Source organism: Sebastes fasciatus, chromosome 5 (assembly GCF_043250625.1).
Source record: "Sebastes fasciatus isolate fSebFas1 chromosome 5, fSebFas1.pri, whole genome shotgun sequence".
In the NCBI taxonomy this organism is placed as follows: Eukaryota; Metazoa; Chordata; class Actinopteri; order Perciformes; family Sebastidae; genus Sebastes; species Sebastes fasciatus.
Window position 1 is genome coordinate 31,080,368 of NC_133799.1, and position 22,144 is coordinate 31,102,511.

The window sequence follows — 22,144 nt, forward strand, 5'->3', positions numbered from 1 at the left end:
AACACACACAACAAGAGCGGGCTCCTCTCTCTCTCTCTCTCTCTCTCTCTCTCTCTCTCTCTCTCTCTTTTCCCAGGCTGTTTTAATTTGACACCTTGAGCTGGGGTAACTAGGTGGGGAGTGAGGAGCCGCAGAGGAATTCATTAGGCGCGCCACTGCAGGGTCCTGGCTCCGAGCGTTAATGACATTGGAGGGTAGGGAAACGAGACAGCCCAGACGCAAAATGAAATAAACATGAGGACTGTCAGTTCTGACAGCACCAGCAAAGGGGACAGAGTCATTCGGGCCGGAGACCTTCAGCCCGGAAGATCAGACCAGACGGCTTATGGACCAAAACAATATTAGTGTGGGAGCATCCTCACTAGGCCCATATATTCACATTGACAGACACCTTGTGTGTGTGGTTGTGTGTGTGGCTGTGTGTGTGGTTGTGTTAGTGTGTGTGTGTGTGTGAGCCGGCATTGATCTTTCTGGGCTTCACTCTTCATATCATTAAAAATATCCATCACTTGGCGCTCCTGCAGCATTCAGATACACGACTGCAATTAAATTATTAATGTCACAGCACACACACCACCCCCCCCCCCCCCCCCCCCCCCCACCCCACCCCCCCCCCACCCCACCCCACCCCCGCCTCCCAACCCCCCAACCCCTCCCATTCAAACTGCACTCTTAATGTGGCTGCTGAAAGACATTAAATATACAGCAATCTTTGTCTGGCTTCACCGTGGATCAATTTAGATGACTACAAAAATAACACGCAGGGAGGAAATGGGGATGCAAGTAGCCACAGAGTATGAACACACAGGGACGAGAGAGAGAGAGAGAGAGAGAGAGGAAAGGGTACATTAGTCATTTAGCTTTCACTATTTTGTATTATTTCTCTGAATAAAAAATGTCATGCACTTGGCAGGTAGAGCAGCAGCGAAATATGGACAAATTTGCTTCTAAAATGACGGCACTTTAGCATCCGTCTCTAAGCCAGTTGTAAAGCGAAGTTGTAGAAAAAAAAGAAGGGAATTAGTGACATGAATTTGAACGCAGCATAAATATGGTGTTACACATGTGCTGGCTACTAGGGGTGGGAATCACCAGAGGCCCCACGATACAATATTATCATGATACGACGATATTATCACGATATTTAAGTTGCAATATAATCTTATTGCAAATTTAAACATTTTCTGATATGCTGTATGAGTATTGCGATAAGATATATTGCGTTTATTTGTTTTACCTTTATTCAACTGTACATTATGCAGTTTGTCAACATCTGTTTTATCTAATAAGATACAGTTTTCACTCTGTTCATTTCAGAGTTTTCATTCACATATCTTGAGGTCAGAGGTCAAGGGACCCCTTTGAAAATGGCCATGCCAGTTTTTCCTCACCAAAATTTTGCGTAACTTTGGAGCGCTATTTAGCGTTCTTTCCGGCGAGCTAACATGACACTTCAGACAGAATAGTGGATTGTTAATAGTTAAGGGTAATTGTTTATACAATAAAAGATCGATACTTGACGTCTGTGTATCTATCATGGATGTATTAAGAGAACTGGATACAGCGTTGGAGGCGGGGCCCCGTTCATTCCTATGAAAGTTGTTCAGTGGCGCATGAAGCCTAAATGGCTCGACTTCCGTCTGGAAAAGTACCCGGATCTTGGGCACATGGAACATGCGCGGTAGCGTCCGCTCGGTCACATGACTCGGTCACCGGGTCCCAATGTCACGCAGTCGTCACGTCTTGCGTTCCAGCCTCGGTCTGGGTCTCATTCACATGAACGGAGGAAGGGAAATAACTCTGGATTCGGCTTTTAGTTCATTTTACAACTTTAAAAACTTAATTTTTTAAATAAGATCTATTTAGGTGTTCGTACTGAGAAGTTGATTAACCTCAAAAAAAAAAAATTACCCACTGAGTTACAGACGTCTCTTTCACAATGTAAATCTATGGGAAAAAGTATTTTTGGACCCAATATCATCACGTGACAGACACGGAAGTTGCAGTAGCGCCGTTTGGCTGCTACGAAACCCGTCAAAATCTCAAGATGGCAGCTCATGCATCAGGGATATTTTGCCTTCACTTTTGTACAGTGGGGGGAAGTGGAGACACGTCGTCCATCTTTATGTACAGCCTATGGCCTGATATGACCAGTAGCTTAGGGATGCTAATGTTGGTTGTATATGCTTTGTAACTGGCATTACTGCTCGGGTTACTTATAACTTATGGACTCTTTTTCTACCTGTGTTAACGTTACACTACCTGTGTGTTTACACACTGATCCTGTAGTTGCCACTTGTGGCCGCTGTTCAGCAAAAGTTACAAAGGCTCGTTTTCTAATGTTTCCATGAAACAGCTTTAGGAAAAGCAGTGTGTTTGACACTGAGATTAGCAGTACAATTACTCAAAAAAATAGGTCGACACAACAAGATACATTTGGTGCTATTTTCTCAGTGGATCTGTTTTACATGTGGTTGCAAGAACCGTAGCTTGGCTCGGCGCTAGTGTCCCCACACATGGGGAAAAAAAATCAACTGTACTATCATTACGCTGCTTTTATCTGGAATAAGATAAGCTAATAAAAATTCCTCGTAAAATTCCTGATTCTCCGAGTCCTTGGGGCTGAAGCTTTGTAGTCAGAATATAACATGTCAGATTCCTCCGTGGCTGCTTTTGTACAATTAGAAAAAGAGTGTTGTCAGCTAAAAGACGTGGACTCTATACAAAGAAACAACAATGCATACAAAGGAACAAGTAATTCTTCCCGAGCACGGCTGAGTATGGTCTGTGTTTGTAAGGCCTCTTCGTGAGAGCCTTTCATCCCCGTTCCTCAAAGGACACAATAAAGCTGTCAGTCAGTGTGTCAGTCAGTCAGGAGGCAGCCCCAGTCTGTAATGCTCTCGGACTGGGGACAGTCTCCTCTGGTGGATGCTCCATATCTGACATGAGCGCTCTCACACGCTGATGGAGCTCGGGTCTCCTGCGATACGGCAACTGTGAATGGGTGGCGGAGATGACCCTTCTTTCTAAGTTGCTCAGCTTCAAATATGTGGCTCCGTCGCAGCAGGCATCTGCCCGGACGAGCGCGAGGAGGAGGAGGAGGAGGAGGAGGAGGAGGAGGAGGAGGAGGAGGAGGAGGAGAGGGGGGGGAGGGAGGTTGGGAGGCGGGTTGCTGACACCTGTCTCTCCCAGGACGAGCCCGCCTTTGTGACGCGGGAGTCCGGGTTGGCTGTCGGGACGGGCCCGAGACAGATATGACAGGGCCGCTGACAAGGGCCAGGCTGCACGCTGGGAGCAACACTGCAGTCCAACACAAACACGACTTCTGCTCTCTCTCTTCACTGGGCCTGCAGCGAGACCCACAGCTGGCAGCTGAGAAGCCTCAGGCAGTGTGCGCTGAAAGCAGCGCCGTGAGCCGCTGGCTTCTCAACAATGCTAATCACTGTTGCATGGTTGGACCGCCAAACACAGAAACAAAAATATCAAATGCAGCTTTAACTGTAGGTTAGTGGCAAAAAGATCCGCACTTCTCTGCGACTTGAAACTCAGCAGACACGAAAGCGCCGTATCTGTTCATTATGTCAACCTCGCTTGGCACGCTCATATTTTCTGAGCCCCATTCCAAAGCAGACGCCGCCTAATTGTTATCAGGTCTGTGTTGAGGCAGCAGAGGGACGCAGATAAAAACTCCCCCGGAGCTGATGAGACTTCTCACAAATAGCTGCAGAACCCAACGCGTTATGGATGTCTAGGTACGGTGCAGGCGTCGGCGGTGCAACTCGCCTTGCTCGCTGACCACCGTTAGAACAATATGACTAATTGGCCTAGTTTCCCTTTTAATTAATCATGCCTCGCTGACAGCTACCTGTGCCACACATCATCATTAGTCAAGAGGAGAGCAAGTCCCGGCTACGTATGATAAGAGAGGAGGATACACCTCATCAACTCATTTTCCTCCATTTAGTTTTTCACCGCTATACAAAACAATCAGAGGAGAGATTTTACACCTGCATCTTTGCCTAGTCTTACAGAACTGAGATCACAATATATACTGGGAGACAATATCATTTTGTCACATATTTTGCGATGTACCCTTTATGCCGATGTAGACATACCTTATTATCTCTGGATTTGACCACTGCTTCTCCACCTGTTTTGGCTTGTGGCCCTTTATAGCCTAGCCATGCCTACTGGTGACCCCTCGTCAAAGGTTGTCAAAGATTGATGTTCCCGTCTCAGAACCAGTATGATTGTCTGACTGGTTGTGTTTCTTGCCCCGTCAGCATATAGACTGCGGAAGTGGGTTGGCCAGGGGGGCCAAGGTAGGGCTGGGCGATATGGAGAAAATCAAGAATCACAATAAATTTTGACCAAGTACGTCAATATTGATATTGCGAGGATATTGTAGTGTTGACTATTGGTGCTTTTGCAAAATATTTAGACAATCAGATTTTTGATAAATAATCACCAATAATGTGGACCTAATGAAGTGGGTAAAGGCAAATAATAGAAAAATGACAGAAAATGACATGACTTTACTTTAATGCAGCCTTTAAAACCAGGAAAAGACAACACTTATGCCATATTACGATATCCTAACATCTAAGACAATATCTAGTCTCATATCGCGATATACTGTAAATATAATATCGATATATTGCCCATCTCTAGGGCCTCCCCCTCCCCCCAGGGTAACTTTTGGAGTGTAGAGCTGGAGTGAAGATACTGGCATCATATGACACTAGAAAACCTAAAGAATCCATTGGAACCACCCATGTCATACTAGCTTGTCGCAAAGGAGGTTAAATAACGCTCCAAACTTACACTACATTTTGGCGAGTATATGTATATACTGTATGTATGTATGTATGTATATATATATATATATAGAGAGAGAGAGAGAGAGAGAGAGAGAGAGAGTGAGAGATGCAAGCTGCAAACTGGTTTCTACGCCCCCCGCCTGCTGATTTTGACAGAGAATCGTTCATAAGTTAAAAAAATATTTAACGCTCTGCTAATGCTACGTTCTTATGTGTGTGCATTCTTGATTTTGAAACAGTAGCCTGATGTTGTTTTGTTGTTATTGAGCCTATCTAAGGCTATTAAATGGTTAAATCAATGAATTCTATGTTATGAAAAAAATTGCCCAACAGCCCCTTCAGTCACTTCATCCTGGTGCCTGGACTGGGTGTCGGACTAAAAAACTATAACTAGTCAATTCTCATACATCAATATAGGCCCACTATATCTGTTTCAATGCATATACCCCCCCCCATCCCCCCATCACCCCCCCCCCCCCCCCCCACCCCCTTGTTCAGATGCCCGTCAGACTTTGTGGTAGCGATGCAGCCGTGTGCCCAGATCTCAGCAGTTACTTTAGTAAGTATAATATTACCATAACAGACAGTAAATTAACTGCAGAAGCATGGAAATAAGACCCAAGTTGTAATAAACGGAAATTATCCTTTTTAAATAAGCATTCAACCCAAATCATAGGATCTAAATGCCCTCTCTCTGCATCGCTATATTCAATCATTTCAGTTATTTGGACAACCATCTGCGCGCCTCCCTTCAGCTTCATTCAGAACGAAGGGGATGGATTTAATTAAAGGGTAACACACTGTCCACAGAACGCTCAACAGAAATGCACATGTGTCACAACAAAAGTCATTGTTCCAGTCCCTCGCTGAGAACCGATGCCGCCTGCAGATGATTGACAGCTCCGTCTTTTAAAGGGGCCATCCGAGAAAAAGGCAGAATGAGAGAGAGGCCATCCCCGCCCACGGAGCTGAATGTGTTCGGAGACCAGCGGTTAAAAGAGATTTAAAAAAAAAGAAAGAAGCAAAACAAACCATCTTAAAGACAAATGAGAAAAACAATGATGCCTCTCAGACACACATTTATGTTGAGGATTACTGATCCTTGACAACTTCTAATGGTTTATCACAGCCAGTTCAGGTTTCGCCTTCCATGCAGGCATTTTTAACAACCATCCATATGTTGTTTAATGGAACATATTTGGTCTTAACTTAACTCATAAAGGGATAACTACCACTTTCATAAGGCAGTAAACACCTTGTTACATTCGGCATCCAGAGATCATGTATACCAGGATGTGGTAGGTACAAATAAACACACTGGAATATTGTCTCGCTTCCATTTGCAGAGGCAGGATATTTGAGGTGAGACATGCATGTGGAAAGAGGGGTTGATGGATATCATCTGAAACATGAAAAAAAAAAAAAAAAAGAAGCGGGTAGGGTAATAGCCTGCCTGAACTCACACAAATAAATGTTCCACAGCCTGTGCTGACATAGTTAAAAATGAAGAGAAATGTAGCAATGTAAAATTCTCTACAAGCTGTTAATATTTTATGAGTAGCCACTCTGACACTGTCAGTATGCCTAATTTGTATAGCATGCAAGGAGAGGGGAGGGGGAGTAAAAAAAAAAGGGGAAGAGAAGTGGAATAAATGGAAGAAGATGCGGGATAAAGGTGGAAGAGCGTCTCCAGAAAGACCTCAGCGTGAGCCGAGCCGGCTGACAGTGAATTTTTTGGAAGTCAGCATAGTACAAAGAACATTTGAAATGGCCCATTTAACAGCACTGTACTCCACTCCCAGCCGATGCCACCATTTGCATACTTCATATCAGACGAAGATGGATGGTGAGAATCAATGTCACTGAGATGAGCGTTTTATCAAGGTTACGCTATCCTCCAAACTCCTAAAACCTCTTTATCTCATCTCTGTTGTCGGAATATTAACTTATCAACACAATCTCTTTACAGCGGAGGCAGGAGCAGTGTGCATTCATCAGCAGGGAGAGCGGTGACAGGGCGGCCAGCTGGCTCTCAGAACGGCAACTAATGACTATCAATTAATCTCCCAATTATTATTTGTTGATTGATTCATAATCGTTTAGTGTGTAAAATGGCAGAAAATGGTAGAAAGTGCCCGTCACAACGGAGATGCTTTTGAGTTGCTTGTCTTGTGCGACCAAAAACACAAACACGTTCAATTTATAATTATACAAAACAGAAAAGTCCTCACATTTGAGAAGTTGGAACCAGTGAGTATTTTGTCCTGACAATGCCAATCAATAAATCTTAAGGGTTTGATGCGGAGTGCACCATTGGGACAATGACCCCCTTAAAACATGAAATGTCCCATCACTACAACCTCCCTGTGTCCAATTTCCCCCATAAAATCAATGGCAGGACCAATGCTGTTAGCAGATCTCCATTTTTCGAAGATATAAACTGTATAAAGGTTTATTTTGTGAGTTATGTTGCATTCAGGCAATTACAGCAGAATGGGAAGAACAGGAAAAACATTTTGACTTGAGAGTGTCCACACATTATTCCAGCCCCACCGCTAACATTGTGGCCACACCATATCAGCAGCTTCTTTTGTTGTGTTAGGCATTAGTAGCGGTTCATTGCGGTTCACTAAAAGTGAAACAAGTTACAAATAAACAGCGTACAGCTCCTTTAAATTAGCCCAATCTATTGTTTTAGTGTTAATATTGGATTTAATTTTGATTGAACTGCTACTGGTGACGCATTTGCCGCCATTCTGCCAACAGTTTGTCGACACACCTGTAGTTCTTTTCACCGAGTGGGAGATATTGCCAGCGTACATAGACTGTATATAAGAAGTGGACGTAGTCACCGTGACGTCACCCATTGGTTTATGGACTGCCATTTTGAAGCCTCGAGTTCGTGTTTTTAGCCGTCGCCATCTCGGTTTCTTTAGCTTTTGAGCTAAGTACAACCGAACGCTGAATTAGATATTTTTAGGCAACCAACTTGTTACGATGAACTTTCATTTTCTCATAGACTTCTATACAATCAGACTTCTGTTTGCAACCAGAGGAGTCGCCCCCTGCTGGCTGTTAGAAAGAATGCAAGTTTAAGGCACTTCCGCATCGGCTTCACTTTTCAGAACCGGAGGTTGCCGTCTGACTGTGTCAGATATTCCCAATATCTCTGACTACAAGCTGTAGTTATGGTTTAAGCGATATGATGTGAACACAGCATTATCCAAAATTTAAATGTTGGCAATTATCTAGTAGGCATGCATTGCATTGGTTTTGTTAGAGAGAGAATCGTCACTATTAGCATGTTGTCTGTTTGCCTTTCTCCTTTGTTTAGTGAAATCCAAAAAGGAAACTAGTTGTATATCTAATATATTAGGTTTAATGTCAGTTCTCATGGCATTTTAGTATGATTTCGAAACAGTCAGTGGGTTTTAACAGTATTGCTTATTTTCCCGCTCGGATGGAGCCGTGACCCCGTAGAAAATGGGCCCATTCCACCCCCTCCCAGACAATCCAGGCTCAAACGCTGTTCAAATCACAACCTACCCAGCTCTGCACAGCCCGTGTTTAGTGAAACATCATTATACCTCTCTCGCTGTTAGGCTACAGAATCCTTCCCTGTCTGCATGATTACCTACTGGTTCCTCATTATGGAGGTGAGGACTGAACTTCCATTTCAAGCCTTCGTGACTCCCACCTTTACTTCAGTCCACTAGTCATAAAAATGTCATGGCAGCTCTAGAGCACACAGGCCACGCTGAGATCTAACAGGAATCACACGCTCAGGGCCAAATCCAACGGGGCAGATACGGCCAGTGGTTACAGTTTGGAGGTCGCTGCGGCGTCTCGGCATGTGACTTTCCACATGCCCGCCCTCTCCAACCTCCTGACATCAGCCTGAAAGTGACTTCAACCAAGTGCACATCCTCCGTTACCTCTCCTGGTGTAATGTTGCACCGCAGAGAGAAAATGACAGACCATTTATAAAACAGGAAGGGGAGCTAACTACAGTGAGCATAAGCTATTTCTGGAGGAGGATGTCTGCGAATAACAAAGAGCTGTCAAAATGTAACAGGTCCACAGTGAAATAAAGTCACTTAAAAAATAAATAAAAGGCCTCGTCAATGCAGAGAAACTCCAAGTTTTGTGATCCCGCCCGCTGTGACCCCCGCTGATGCCGCAGACGATCGCGCTCCACGCTTTAAGTTCCCCACCATGTCGCTGGTGTCGGCGCCGGGAAGGCGTCCAAAACCACAATGCATTTCTGCTATGGAACATTTGTTTCCTTTCAGGGGGGTGCAGGGCCCCAACATGCTCCTACATTTCTCTGTCCTGCCACATTGCATGACAGTTTATTTTGGGAAGCGCAGGTTGGCACCTGAGACACAAAGCTGACAAAGCACTCGGTGTCACTTCAATGAGGCCAGTTGGTGCCATGACAACGCCTCTGGCCGTGCAACGCTACAAGATGGACAACACTGCGCTGGGATATCTTGGCAAAGTAGGAGAAGAGGCATCAGCTGTTTGTACAATTTCATCTTCGGAGGGGAGTAACACACAATCTCTAAATCTGAGACTGCTGCAGGAGGGGATCCACCTCAGATTACTGGACGTTAATAAAATCTGAACTGCTGCGATGGACCCGGTTCAGGGTGTTTCCTTGGCTTCAGCCCAATGCGGGCTAGGAATAGATCCAGCACGTCTAGCTCCCGGAATAAGAACAAGTGGATGAATGAAAATCTGAATTCACGATGCTCACTCAGAAAAGAAGGGATGAATATCAAATCATGCTTTTTCAAAAATGATTTTGAACAAATACAAATTCGACACATTATTCATTTAAATTCATTTGAATAAAGTAGAATTGCCTCCGCCGCGTCACTTCAGTGACAAGCTAGCGTTGTCAAAGTCTGCAAACAGCCTCACGTTTATGGACAATATTTCCTCTATGGTGTAGAGCTGCAATGATTAATCGATTAGGTTGAAAACTATTAAATTAATCGCCAACTTTTTTGATAATCGATTAATCGGTTTGAAAAGTTTTTTAAGAAAAAAAGTGAAACTTCTCTGATTCCAGCTTCTTAAATGTGAATATTTTCTGGTTTCTTTACTCCTCTATGACAGTAAACTAAATATCTTTGAGTTGTGAACAAAACAAGACATTTGAGGACAGCGTCTTGGGTTTTGGGAAACACTGATCGACATTTTTCACCATTTTTTGACATTTTATACCAAACAACTAATCGATTAGTCGAGAAAAATAATCAACTGATTAATCGACTATGAAAATAATCGTTAGTTGCAGCCCTATTGTGGTTTTAAATCCAAAATGCGTCCTTGCATTTCTTTTCAGATGGTTTAGTGTTATAATTATCCGTTCAGCACGGCTCGCTGATTTCCTCCTTTTTTTGCATCAGCATTTGAAGAACACCCCCCACTGGATCACCAGGCATCACCTGTTGCATTCATACACTGTGAATTTTTAACAAATTATTACAGATTGAATATTACATTTTCCCCGACATTTGGACAGTTGTGAAAATTTCAAATAAAAGTGACAGTATCAGATCAGATTAATTATTATTATCATATTTTATGCAGGGTATGATGAGCTACTGTACTGTAACATTATAAAACATTAGAAAATTTGCATTTTTATTTCTCCATTTAATGAACTCTTTTTATGTCAGCTAGGGGTGTAAGAAAATATTGAAAATATTGAATATCGCAATATTATGTTTTGGGATACTGTATCAATTCTCAAAAAGACTGTATTGATTTTTTATTAATTGTTTACACCCAAAGATGAACCCAGTCAATATCTTATTTAATTTGCAAAGAGATGCACCCTCTCAGTGTATGTGCCCTCTCAAAGTAGTGCTCTGATGTTGGATGTTACAGGGACTGTGATAAATGTTAACGCAGATCCCACTGTTCTGATTGGATAGAAAAATGTACTTTTTTTACTCCGATTTGATGCATATGTGTGTTCTGTATATGACATTTTCTCCTAAAGTTAGATTTAAAAAATCACAAAATACCGCCTTGTTTGAATCGTAGCTCCTGTATCATGATACGTATCGTATCGCCAGACTCTTGCCAATACATAGCCCTAAAGTCAGCACTAAAATGTAAATTAGGAGATATGACAAACTTCTGTTTGTGCTTTGGGAAACCAACTAGAGTTTAATACTCAATAATACAGTTGTTCTTTAGCTATAGGTATAGTGTAGACTGTTTATTTACAGTTAGGATATAGACACTGTTAAATTTGTCTTAATAATGGTCGCTCTGAGTGTGTTTTTATCGCAGTCGGAGGAATGACCTCGAGATGAGTAGCAGCAGTTGCTTTAACTCGGCCAATTATGAGCCTTGGCGGGATGCTTAATGTTGCTCTGTGAGGAGCAGATCTGTGGATGCCACTACTGCCAGAATTCACAGAAATCAAAATAATATTTATGACACACGGCACTGATTTAGACTGGGAGTGAACATTGTATACTTTTTAGGATAAAAATATGTGATAACTTTGTCTTGTAGCATGACCTTCAGTTTCCCAGTAGTGGGTATTTTAAAATGCTACTTTCCAGAAAATGAAGTGTTGTATAAATACACTACCTGACACACAAGTGAAGAGTGAATGCATATCCTGTTTCTCATAATGCAGTGGCGACTGAGTGCAGATAAGATTACTGGCTGAAATGACAAAAAGCTTGCGTGCACACACTCATACAAACCCACACACACACTCATACACACACACACACACGTACTTGTACTGTAAAGTGACAGAGCAACTGCTTTGCTGTGTTAAATATCAGATGCAAATGAAAAGAGAAAATCTATCATGACTCTAATGTGGCCTGATAGGAGGGGGCGCGCTCTCCTCTGAGGAGCCGAGCGGTGTGAGGAGGGTGATGTATGGAGGAGCTGGATGAGAGGTGAAAAGCGTAGCGAGACGGACGAAGGGAGGGGTGGATTGCTGGGAGGGAAGGGGGGGGAGGCACGCAGTCCTGCCAGACTCCTGAGAGCCCAGGGCAAAAGTGGAATAAATGTTGATTAGTGTTGATTTTGTCCAACGAGCACCCGGCAACTGACAGTGGGACTAAGCTGCAGCGAAAGGGAACCATTAATCTTGGTCTGGTTTAAGTAGTGTATATTAATTTGTGTCATTTCCACTACGTGGAGAGAGGCCTCTCTCTTTTCTTTCCTCCCTCCCCTCCGGTGTTTGAACGCCGTGGCAGCCGAGCCTTCTTTCGTATAGTATAGTGAACATTCAGTGGAAGCCTGGAGGTGGCGTCTGCAAGCGGCGACGGCGGCGGTGGCGGGGGGGAAAGTGTAGGAAATGAGATTCCGAACACTACATTATGGAAAATGAACTCCTGGGGGGGTTGGTATGGCAACCACATCCAAATGTGCCATTGCATGTTCAATTTAACGTGCATAACAAATTTGCAGACTTGATTAAATTCGTAACATATTAAGAAGGCCTGTTTAAAAAGAAAAAAAACAAACCTGCAGGGACTGAGATTGCAAAGGGAGCCTTGAACAAACGGCAGAATGGCGATATTTAAGCAACGCGTTGAGCACAGGAGTCGACATCCAGGTAAAAGATTGAGGCTCTTTTACGAGTCCACTTGGATCTCGCCTTCGTTCTGTAATCTCCGCACTGGCAGGGCTGCTCGGAGCTAAATGTAATTTTTCTACAAACTGCATTCCAGTGGCCTTCAGCCAAGAGGGAAAAAAACATTCATCAGTTCAGGAAATCTATCAGTTAAAAATATAAAAACAATACAGTGCTGGAGCGTGAGAGGAGTCTATATCACCGTAGAGAGAAACTTCTCCTGGAAAGAAATAGACCCGCTTTCTTTGTGCATGTGATGTCAGTGTTAATTAACAAATGGCAGCACAGTAAGATTCCTATAATTAAGCTCCTTAATATGATTAACATGTATCAATTAGGCGACTGACAATTTGCATAATGTATAATGTAAGCACATTGTTCTATACTGTAATGGTATTAACACGCCATTTACGACGCTGTCACTCACTGATGATTCTGTGATTAGGATTCTGCATCAAATACGGTAAAAAAAGTCCGTACGCCGGTTAATCAGAACACATTTCTCCCCCAGTTGTCTACATCCTCGGAGCAGAATTAGACTCCTCTCTCTCGGTGGATGATTAAGCAGAGAGATTGGGGAAACAGCTGTGGCGGCGAGCTTGGTGTTTCTCTCTCTCTCTCTCTCTCTCTCTCTCCCCCCTGAATGCTGCTGTATCAGCATCGGAGGAGGAAGGATGAGAGGGAGACAAAAAGCTGCACGCGTCGGAGTCGTCTCTGTGTCCGCCGAGAGACGGGAGGCACAGCCCCGTGACACAATGCACGCCATCGGAGCAGACATCTACATACAGTACAAGCTAACATACACTTTTACTATGATGAGTCGCAACAAGCCCAGAAAACCTCAATACAGACCGATTTTTGATAGTAACGTCAGTTTGAGATGCTCGAAATAAATTCAAAATAAATTCCCTTTGTCATCACATTACACAGTAATTGATAGATTAATGGGTAATGACAATAATGTGTAATTGCATGAATCTGGCGATATGATTCGTATCATGATACAGGGGTCACCATTCAATATATCGCAATGTATTGCGATACCGTAGCAAGGCGATATATTGTGTTATTTTAGGAAACTGTCATAGTATACAGAACACACCACCATATGCAGAAAATCTGAGTTAAAAAAAGTTGACTTTTTTTTATGCAAGCAGAACGGTAAGATCTGCATTTGCATTCATCACAGTCCCTGTAACATCCAACATCACAGCACTACTTTGAGAGGACACACACACTGAGAGGACGCATCACTCTGCAAATGAGATAAAGTATTGACTGAGTTCATCTTTGCTTGTGAAGTATTAGTTAAAAAACAATATAGTGTTTTTGAGAATCGATATAGTATCACCAAACATAATATCACGATATTCGATATTTTCGATATTTTCTTACACCCCTTCTTTTTATGCTTATTTTTAATACTAATTAAGTTGTTATTTTTTGGTTGATCGATCGCTTGGTCTATAAAACGTCTTTCAAATGTCTTGTCTCGTCTAGAGCTGCAACGATTAGTTAATTCATTCATTAATCGATAGACAAAAAAATTAATCTGCATCTATTTTGAAAACAGACTAATCCTTTATGTAATCTTAAAAGCAAAAATGGCAAAAAATGATGATGGTTCCCGGTTCTCAAATGTGAGAATGTGCTGTTTTTCTTTGTCTTACCAATGTAATGGGCATACATTGGATTGTTATTATTGGCCTAGTTGGTTAAACAAACAATTCACACATTTGATGAAGTTACCTTGGTAATGTGCTTTTCACGGTTCTCTAATGTTTTATAGATCAACCTATGAATTGGATAATCGAGAAAACGGTTGGCAGATTCATCAAAAATAATTTTTAGTCGCAGCCCTGCTTTTGTCTGACTAACAGTCCAAACCAAGCAAAATATCAAGCAAAGAAAAGTGAGAGAATGTTTGGCATGTTCATTTAATCATGACTTAGATGATTAATTACTTATCAAAATTAATTTTCCATCAATAGATTAATCAATTAATGGACTAATTGTTTCAGTGCGACGCCAGATTGTACTACTTTTGAAGTCGTACCTGATCCCCATGAAGGCTGCCTGGCAGTGTTTACCCAGTGACGTGCAGGGCTGAGCTGCGTTCAGCCTCTGTAATACAAATAGGCAGATGCCAAGCATGTGAACGGACTGACAAGTCAATGTAGTGTAGGCTTCCATGCACCTTCCATAATCAGACCTCTGGCTCATTTCATCCTGTCAAACACCGCTCGGCTCGCCCTGCGTAAAACACCCCATTCTCACCCTTCAAGAAATAACATTACATCACTCGGCTAGTCATTTTTATAAATGGAGGATCCCCTAGGCTTGAAACCTTACACTACACAAACACGGGCCACGAGAAAGCCGGCCTTTTGTTGAGGTTGAGGGGGAAAAAATTAAACAGCGAGTCAGAGCGGCCACATTTACTGAGCAGCTCAGTCAAGGAGTGGTTTTGTTTGACACTGCCAGAGATTTATGATGTTGGTGAAGTGTTTACAGAGGTCAAGGCGGCTCATTTTCCAAATCAGTTTGTCAAGCATTTGCTTATCTAGAGAGGCCTTTTCATCAATCATAAAAAACTGATGGTGAAAAGAAAACAGTCCACCTTAAAGATTTCTGTATACCTACGTAGATTACATGTATAGAAAGTGAAAACTTAGATGAAGTTGTTATTAGGGCTATCAAAGTTAAAGCGATAATAACGGGTTAACGCAAATTAGTTTTAACGCTACTAATTTCTTTAACGTTTTAGCGCAACTTGCGATATTTAATTAATCTCTTAAAAATCCGACGGTTTCAGAGGGCTCAGTTTTAAAGAGTAGATAGAGTGAAGATACTGGCATCAAATGAAAACTAGAAAACTTCATCCATTGGTACCAACCATGTCACTAGCTTGCCGTGAAACAGGCTAAATAACACTCCAAACTCACGCTAAATTTTGTCGAGGAAAAACACGATAACGCAAATACGTTTTAACGCCTCTAATTTCTTTAACGAATTAACGCAACTTGCAATTTTTAGGCAGCAGCGGGCTCAGTTTTAAAGCTAGAGTGAAGATACTATAAGGTATCATATGAAACTAGAAAATCTAAGGAATCCATCGGCACCAACCATGTCATACTAGCTTGTCGGGAAGGAGGCTAAATAACGCTCCAAACTTAGGCTAAATTTTCAAAAAGGGGTCCCTTGACCTCTGACCTCAAGATATGTGAATGAAAATGGGTTCTATGGGTACCCACGAGTCTCCCCTTTACAGACATGCCCACTTTATGATAATCACATGCAGTTTGGGACAAGTCAGAGTCAAGTCAGCACACTGACACACTGACAGCTGTTGTTGCCTGTTGGGCTGCAGTTTGCCATGTTTTTATGGTTTGAGCATATTTTTTATGCTAAATGCAGTACCTGTGAGGGTTTCTGGACAATATTTGTCATTGTTTTGTGTTGTTAATTGATTTCCAATAATAAATATATACATACATTTGCATAAAGCAGCATATTTGTCCATTCCCATGTTGATAAGAGTATTAAATATTTGATAAATCTCCCTTTAAGGTACATTTTGAACAGATAAAAAATGTGCGATTAATCCCAATTAACTACGGACAATCATGTGATTAATCGCGATTAAATATTTGAATCCATTGACAGCCCTAGCAGAAAGTGAAAACTTGGATTAAGTTGTGTCATATAATTTACCAGTCTGTTAGCTTACATTGAGTTAGTGGAAGGATAAGGTTTCATGGGCTAATAGCAGTGGAGTCAAATTTGTTATGATATATTTTTGGAAAGTCTCTCCTAACAGAGCACACCGGCGTCACTGTTTTTACCTTTGCTCCACATTTTGGACACATCGAGTACAATAATTAATATGCTTTATACTGTATATTGTATGCTTCATCTCTTCTTAGGAATGTACTATGCCACACACACACACACACACACACACACAAAATCATGCACGCCGTCATGCACGCCGTCTGTACTCCTTTGAAGTTAAAAAGACAACCCAAATATGCCTGGAATGAAACAGGGTAAATGCCAAGAGAAGCACCGGTTTAAATAAAGTGTTCCTTCCTCGTCCCTTCCTCTCGGGTGACGCTGCACCATTGTGCTTGTTTATACTGCACAATATTTCTGTTGGCCATCCCTCACTTCAGCCCAGTAAAAATACACAGAGTAGGTCAGGAGTTCAGGCCCTAGATCAACACTGGCATTGTGTCCTGCAGGTGCTGTCAGCCGCTCCGGGGACGGCCAGCGATGGAAAATATACACACAAGCAAACAGCAACTCTGTGGATACACACACCGTCTCTACGCTCGCATGGTGCTCGGGACCAAGACGTTACAGCGGCTCAACTGCCGGTCTACATGCACTCTGGAATAATATTTTTGAAGGTGAGAGTAAGAGGTAAGTTTGGCTGCTGGTAGGAGGAGACGGAGAGGTTTGTTTCCTGCCAGTTTCATCACTGACATACTGAAATAATGACAATAACACAAAAACAAACAAAGTTGCGTCATTTATTCTTTCATTCTCAGCCTTCCGTCAAAGCCTTAATATAATGTACGTATAGAGAAAGAAAACCTGAATGCCAAGTGACTTCTTTCACTAATACTGCGTCAACTTCAAAACTTTAAAAATCCCGGGGAGCCCCCGGTAGCTCACCTGGCGTCCCATGTACCAAGGCGAGTTTGAATCTGACCCGTGGCCCTTTGTTGCATGTCATCCCCCTTCTTTCTCCCCCTTTCATAACTATAACTGTCACTATCAATAAAGGCAAAAAGCCCCAAAATAATCTTTAAAATAAAAAAAAAAAAACTACAAATATTTTGATACTACCAACTTCCCCATGTGACCATCACAACTATAATTTAATTTCTATAAATTCAGAAAAACGTAAACCACGTAAGCTAAAGCGAAAAGAACAATACCATGAGAAATAAAATGGGTCACCAACTTTTTTTTAACCCTCGTCAGCCACTTTAATAGACGTTTAAATTCAATTACCAAAGGAGACCAAACCACTAGAGGGAGCAACAAGCTGCGACTTCTTCTTAAACATTTTAAAGAATTCAATTCATATTGAACTGGCGTGTTTTTTAAAGAGACACGAACAAACTAAAACTGAGCATGTTTCGCCAGTAGAAGTAGAAACTTCACAAACATTCCGAGTTCCCCTGGAGGGTAAAATATTATTCAATGTATTAATTATTAATTACCATGCCCATGTTCTATATTTGATGAGTGGACCTAATGAAGCAAGAGTAAAAACTCAACATTCATATCATGACTTTTTTCACCAGTGTGTGTGTGTGTGAGTAAAATTATGGTTTTTCGACAGACTTGGTGGAAAAGGATCATGTTTTATTTACACTGAATCTGACGGCACTGCCGAGGTGTTGAGACTGACGAAGGTTAAATTGTGTTTGAAGCACAATTACTCTAGATTTTATTACCGTGGTAACAAGCCACCACAATAGCAAATTAACCTATATTAACAGCAGGCTTATTCAGGCAAGAGTTTTTGTTGTAGTGTAAATTTAAAGTGATATAAAAACAATCTTAAAATTATACCCGAATTAGAGGAACAGTTTGAACTTTAGTAAAGTGTGTCTCAGTAAAACTTAGAACAAAGCTAAGTGGATGAAATGGAAGTGTACACAAACAAGACAAGCAGCAGATCTCCTGTGTAAAGCTCTGTGAGCTGCACCTTGTATTTATAGGTTGCCAACTGAAAGAGAAAAGAATGGATGTGCAGTGCAGGAAGAGGTCCAAGTTACTTTGTACTCTCTCGGCAGAGCCGAACTTTGGATGAACTCCGAGAAGCGCCAGGGAGTAAAACACTATGCATAACTGTGTCACTCCCCCCCCTCCAAAAAAAAAAACCCTACTAAGACAACAAAAAAGAAGGAGGGAGCCAGCAGGCTTCAAAAGGCCCCCCTGCTCTCTCCTGAGGCAGTGGCCGACTCCAGATAAACTGCCGGGGCTTGTGGGGTAGGCGGCGAGGTGAACTTCAATAGAAAAGCTCAATGAAAGCACCAGGCGAGGGTGGGTTCACACACGAGAAACAATTTAAACAGCACCAGCCAACGCCGCCGCAAAGGTCAAGTATGAGCAAGTGCAACTTTTGGAGACAATGAAAACAATATCTTCTTCCTCCATCCAACCATTCCACTTGATTTCACGCACTAATGAGTGTGAAACACACACACGGAGTAAACCGGCATGCCCAAGTCAATATCTCAGCAGTGTAAGAGTCCTACAGTATAGCACATCCGTCTAAAGCCTGATGGGAAGTAAAAGATGAGATGCCATCAGTCTGTGAAGTGCACTGAATTCTATCTGTGCCAATTTCAAAAATGTCACGTGGGGGGGGCGGGGGGGAGAATGATTTGGAAACATGACTTACGCCTCCTATGTTACCGTTATTTTCTCTCCCAGCAATTATTCTGCTGACACGCTCCCTCACAAGCGCTTTAATAGAGAGACACAATACCGAATAGAAAGAGACGTATTCACCAGACTTGACAGTTAACTCACAAGGGGAGACATCAACTGTGCTCGTGACAATTTTTTTTTTTTGCTCAATACTCTCTATTATTCCACAATAGCATCAAAAAAAAGCCCTCATTCATATTTTGACACCATAATTGATAAGGACTGCTCGGAGGTAATTGTCCACAGTTCCTATTGTGAAATAGTTGCAGCTACAGGAGGAAACACATGTCTTGCATGTCAGTGAAATTTATATGGTGAATTGTGTTGTGACTGAATATCCAACATCAGGTTTCTCTCCTGTATGAATTTGAGGCTGAATAGCAAATTACCCTTTTGGTGATAAAATAGCCCACACAGAGCTGCTGCCTCTTTGGGTTGTTTTTTTCCTAGCTACAGTAGTGAAAAACTCTATGTGCAGAACCTGGTTAGGAGTCTTGTAGACAGCATGTGGACAACAACAGTTCTCTTCTTATAGTGCAGAATGAAGGTGAACGTACCTGTTTTCTCTTTGATTTCACACAAGACATTGAAAAGAGCTGGCTTCATTCTGTGACAGTTCAGAGCGTGTTTCCTGCAACAGAGAAGCCACAGAAACATATATTAAATCTAAAACCTATTCAACCTCTATATTATTGAACAACAAGGCTGCCTATGCTACCATTTCTAATTTTTTTTTATTATTATTATTTTATTTTTTTTACCTTTTTAGAGAACTGCTACAGTACAATTACAGGCACAAATAAAATAACTATTTTCAAATAAATTAATAAAAATTATATATGTACACGTGTGACCTGTTTTCTTTCTTTGATTTCACACAAGACATTGAAAAGAGCTGGCTTCATTCTGAGACAGTTCAGAGCGTGTGTCCTGCAACAGAGAAGCCACAGAAACATAGATTATATCTAAAAACCTATTCAACCTCTAAATTATTGGACAACAAGGCTGCCTATATTACCTTTTCTATTTTTTTTTTTTACATTTTAGATTAATGCTGCAGCACAATTACAGGTCCAAAAAATACATTCTAATAAATTAATATAAAATATATAGGTACACGTGCTGCAGCTATATCCATTTATATAAACTGCTAAAACTTAAAATTCAGCTTCATCTGTCAAAACTTAAATAATAAAAAAAACAAAACTGACCAACTTTATCAATAATTTGAAGTGTATAACTTCTGTTAGTTTAACTTAATTTAAAGTGAATTACACAACATGGTGTATCAGAAGTAAGAAAGTTGCATTATTACTACTACATAATTACATTTCACATTTAGAAAATATATTTTTTTTCTTTTAGTCTCGTGAATGCAACCTTGACTCTATTTATTGGTGTAAATAAGTGCTTTAAAATCTCCTCTCCGTGTGCGACACGTTGGCATGACACACTCACATTCATGCACTTTTTATTTCCTTTCTGAGGAGCGACTTATTTTAAATGTGAAGCAAAACTAGTGATCTGAACGCATGCCATCGTTGTTTTCCACTGCTTTTTGTCGGCTTTTTGCGCAAAGCTGTGCAACACAGTCCCATCTCCACCTCCACCGCGCTGTGTTGCAAAAAAAATAGAAATTTCAATATATATTTTCTTATTTTTCTTTCCCTTTCTTTTTCAAAAAAAAAAAAAAAAAAAAATGTATCTCTAGTTTTGCCGCCTCCTCCTCCTCCTCGACGAGGCTGGCTCTTTACCTGGCTTGAGCTTCGTCCAGACTCTGATCCGTGATGGTCATAATTTGCTGTAAAATGTCTCCAATGTCCTGTTTCCTGCCGTCTCCGTCGGTTCCTCCGGTGCTGTCCTGCATGTGCTGCGGCAGGCCGGGGTGTCCTGCCATGCCTCCGACCACCCCTACCCCCGAGTGAGAGTGCATCAACCGGGTCTGCTCGTCCATCTCTTCTCCTTCCTCTTCTGCTTCTTCTGCTTCTTCTTCTTATCTAAGTCTCTGTGGCGCTCTCGCTGCTGAAATCCTGCAAAAATACATAAAAAAAGAAGAAAAAAATCCCGGTGGTGTTTTTGTTTTTATATATATATTTGCGCCGCGCCACCCGGTTGTTTCCTCGCAGGGTTTTTTTATTCTGGCGGAGGTATCGGAGAAGGAAAGCGGAGATACGAGCCCTCCTCTGCTCTGCTCTGCTCTGCTCTCTCTGGTTGTCTCTCTCTCTCCCTCAGCTGGTCGGAGCTGAATGTGAAATCTGATCTGAACTGCCTCCACTGGAGAAGGGCTGTGCGTAAAAGCAGCGAGAGAGAGAGATAGGCTGCTGATTTCTACTACTGAACATGAACACGTTTTTCTCGCACTGATCCAAACCCCCTCCTCCTGCCAGATTACACCCCAAAAAAAAAAAGTGGCTGCGAGGAATAAAGAAGTGTGGATTTATTTCACTCACTCCATCCCCCTTTTTGCTTTTGTCATATACAGTATAGAGGCTGGTGGGCAGGCAGCAGCAGCAGCATAGCAAAAGCAAAAGAGCACCCAGACTCCGCCCACGCGTCATGATTGGGAATATAAGACCATTTAGCCCCACCTTGAGGTGCCTCTCGTGAAACGTCGATCATTGGACTGTAAAGGTGGGGATGCAGAGAGAGAGGGAGAAGCTGGGAGATGCTGCTTTCCTTCCCAAGCAGGCAGGGAGGATGGTGGTGTATGGAGAGTGGCAACAGGGTGATGAATCGAGCCTGAACTCCAAATAAATAACAGTGGCTGACACTTAAGGTCTGCTTTTAGTCTCCCCTTTCCGACCTCAGCCAGAGCACCCACGGGCTCCACAGGAGGCCATCTCATTCCTGTGCCAAGATAGTAAGGTACACTAATCAAAACTACTGGCCTTCATTTGTTATAATTATTAGAAAGATAATGGAGATTGGAGATTTATGGCAGGGGAAAATCCATTCACTGATGAGACACCTTATGTTTTGTGATACTAATATTTCATTTTGACATCACACGTGGCATTCTAGACAGAAATCAAACACGCTTGTTTTTGTTGCAGTAGTAGGCAGTAGGAACATCGACTTTTGTTCATTCATTTCCAGGTATGTTGCAGGGCTCCGCTTGGCTGACTTTGGCAGGGTCCTCCTAATGTAAGGCGGTGACCCATGTTGCGCAGCCAAGCAGCAAGGCCCGAGTGTGTCTGGCCAGGCTGAAAAGTGCCCTTCAGGCCCAGCGCTGCCTCACTGCCGCTGC

At 42.2% G+C, this 22,144-nt stretch overlaps 1 protein-coding gene across 4 annotated transcripts in view; it reads right to left on the reverse strand.

The window, feature by feature from the left end:
* LOC141768286 (pre-B-cell leukemia transcription factor 1) overlaps positions 1–21,377 on the reverse strand; it is an 80,059-nt gene extending 58,682 nt beyond the window's left edge. For 3 of the 4 annotated variants that reach the window (XM_074636425.1, XM_074636424.1, XM_074636421.1), the window contains exons 1-2: positions 20,652–21,376; positions 19,455–19,528 (exon numbers count right to left, since the gene is read on the reverse strand). In XM_074636425.1, the coding sequence (XP_074492526.1) occupies positions 19,455–19,528; positions 20,652–20,851 (274 nt within the window). In that variant the 5' untranslated portion in view covers positions 20,852–21,376. Of the gene's footprint in view, positions 1–19,454; positions 19,529–20,651 lie in introns of all 4 variants that reach the window. The other variant, XM_074636422.1, reaches the window with a different exon arrangement.
* Between the last annotated feature and the right edge of the window lie 767 nt (positions 21,378–22,144).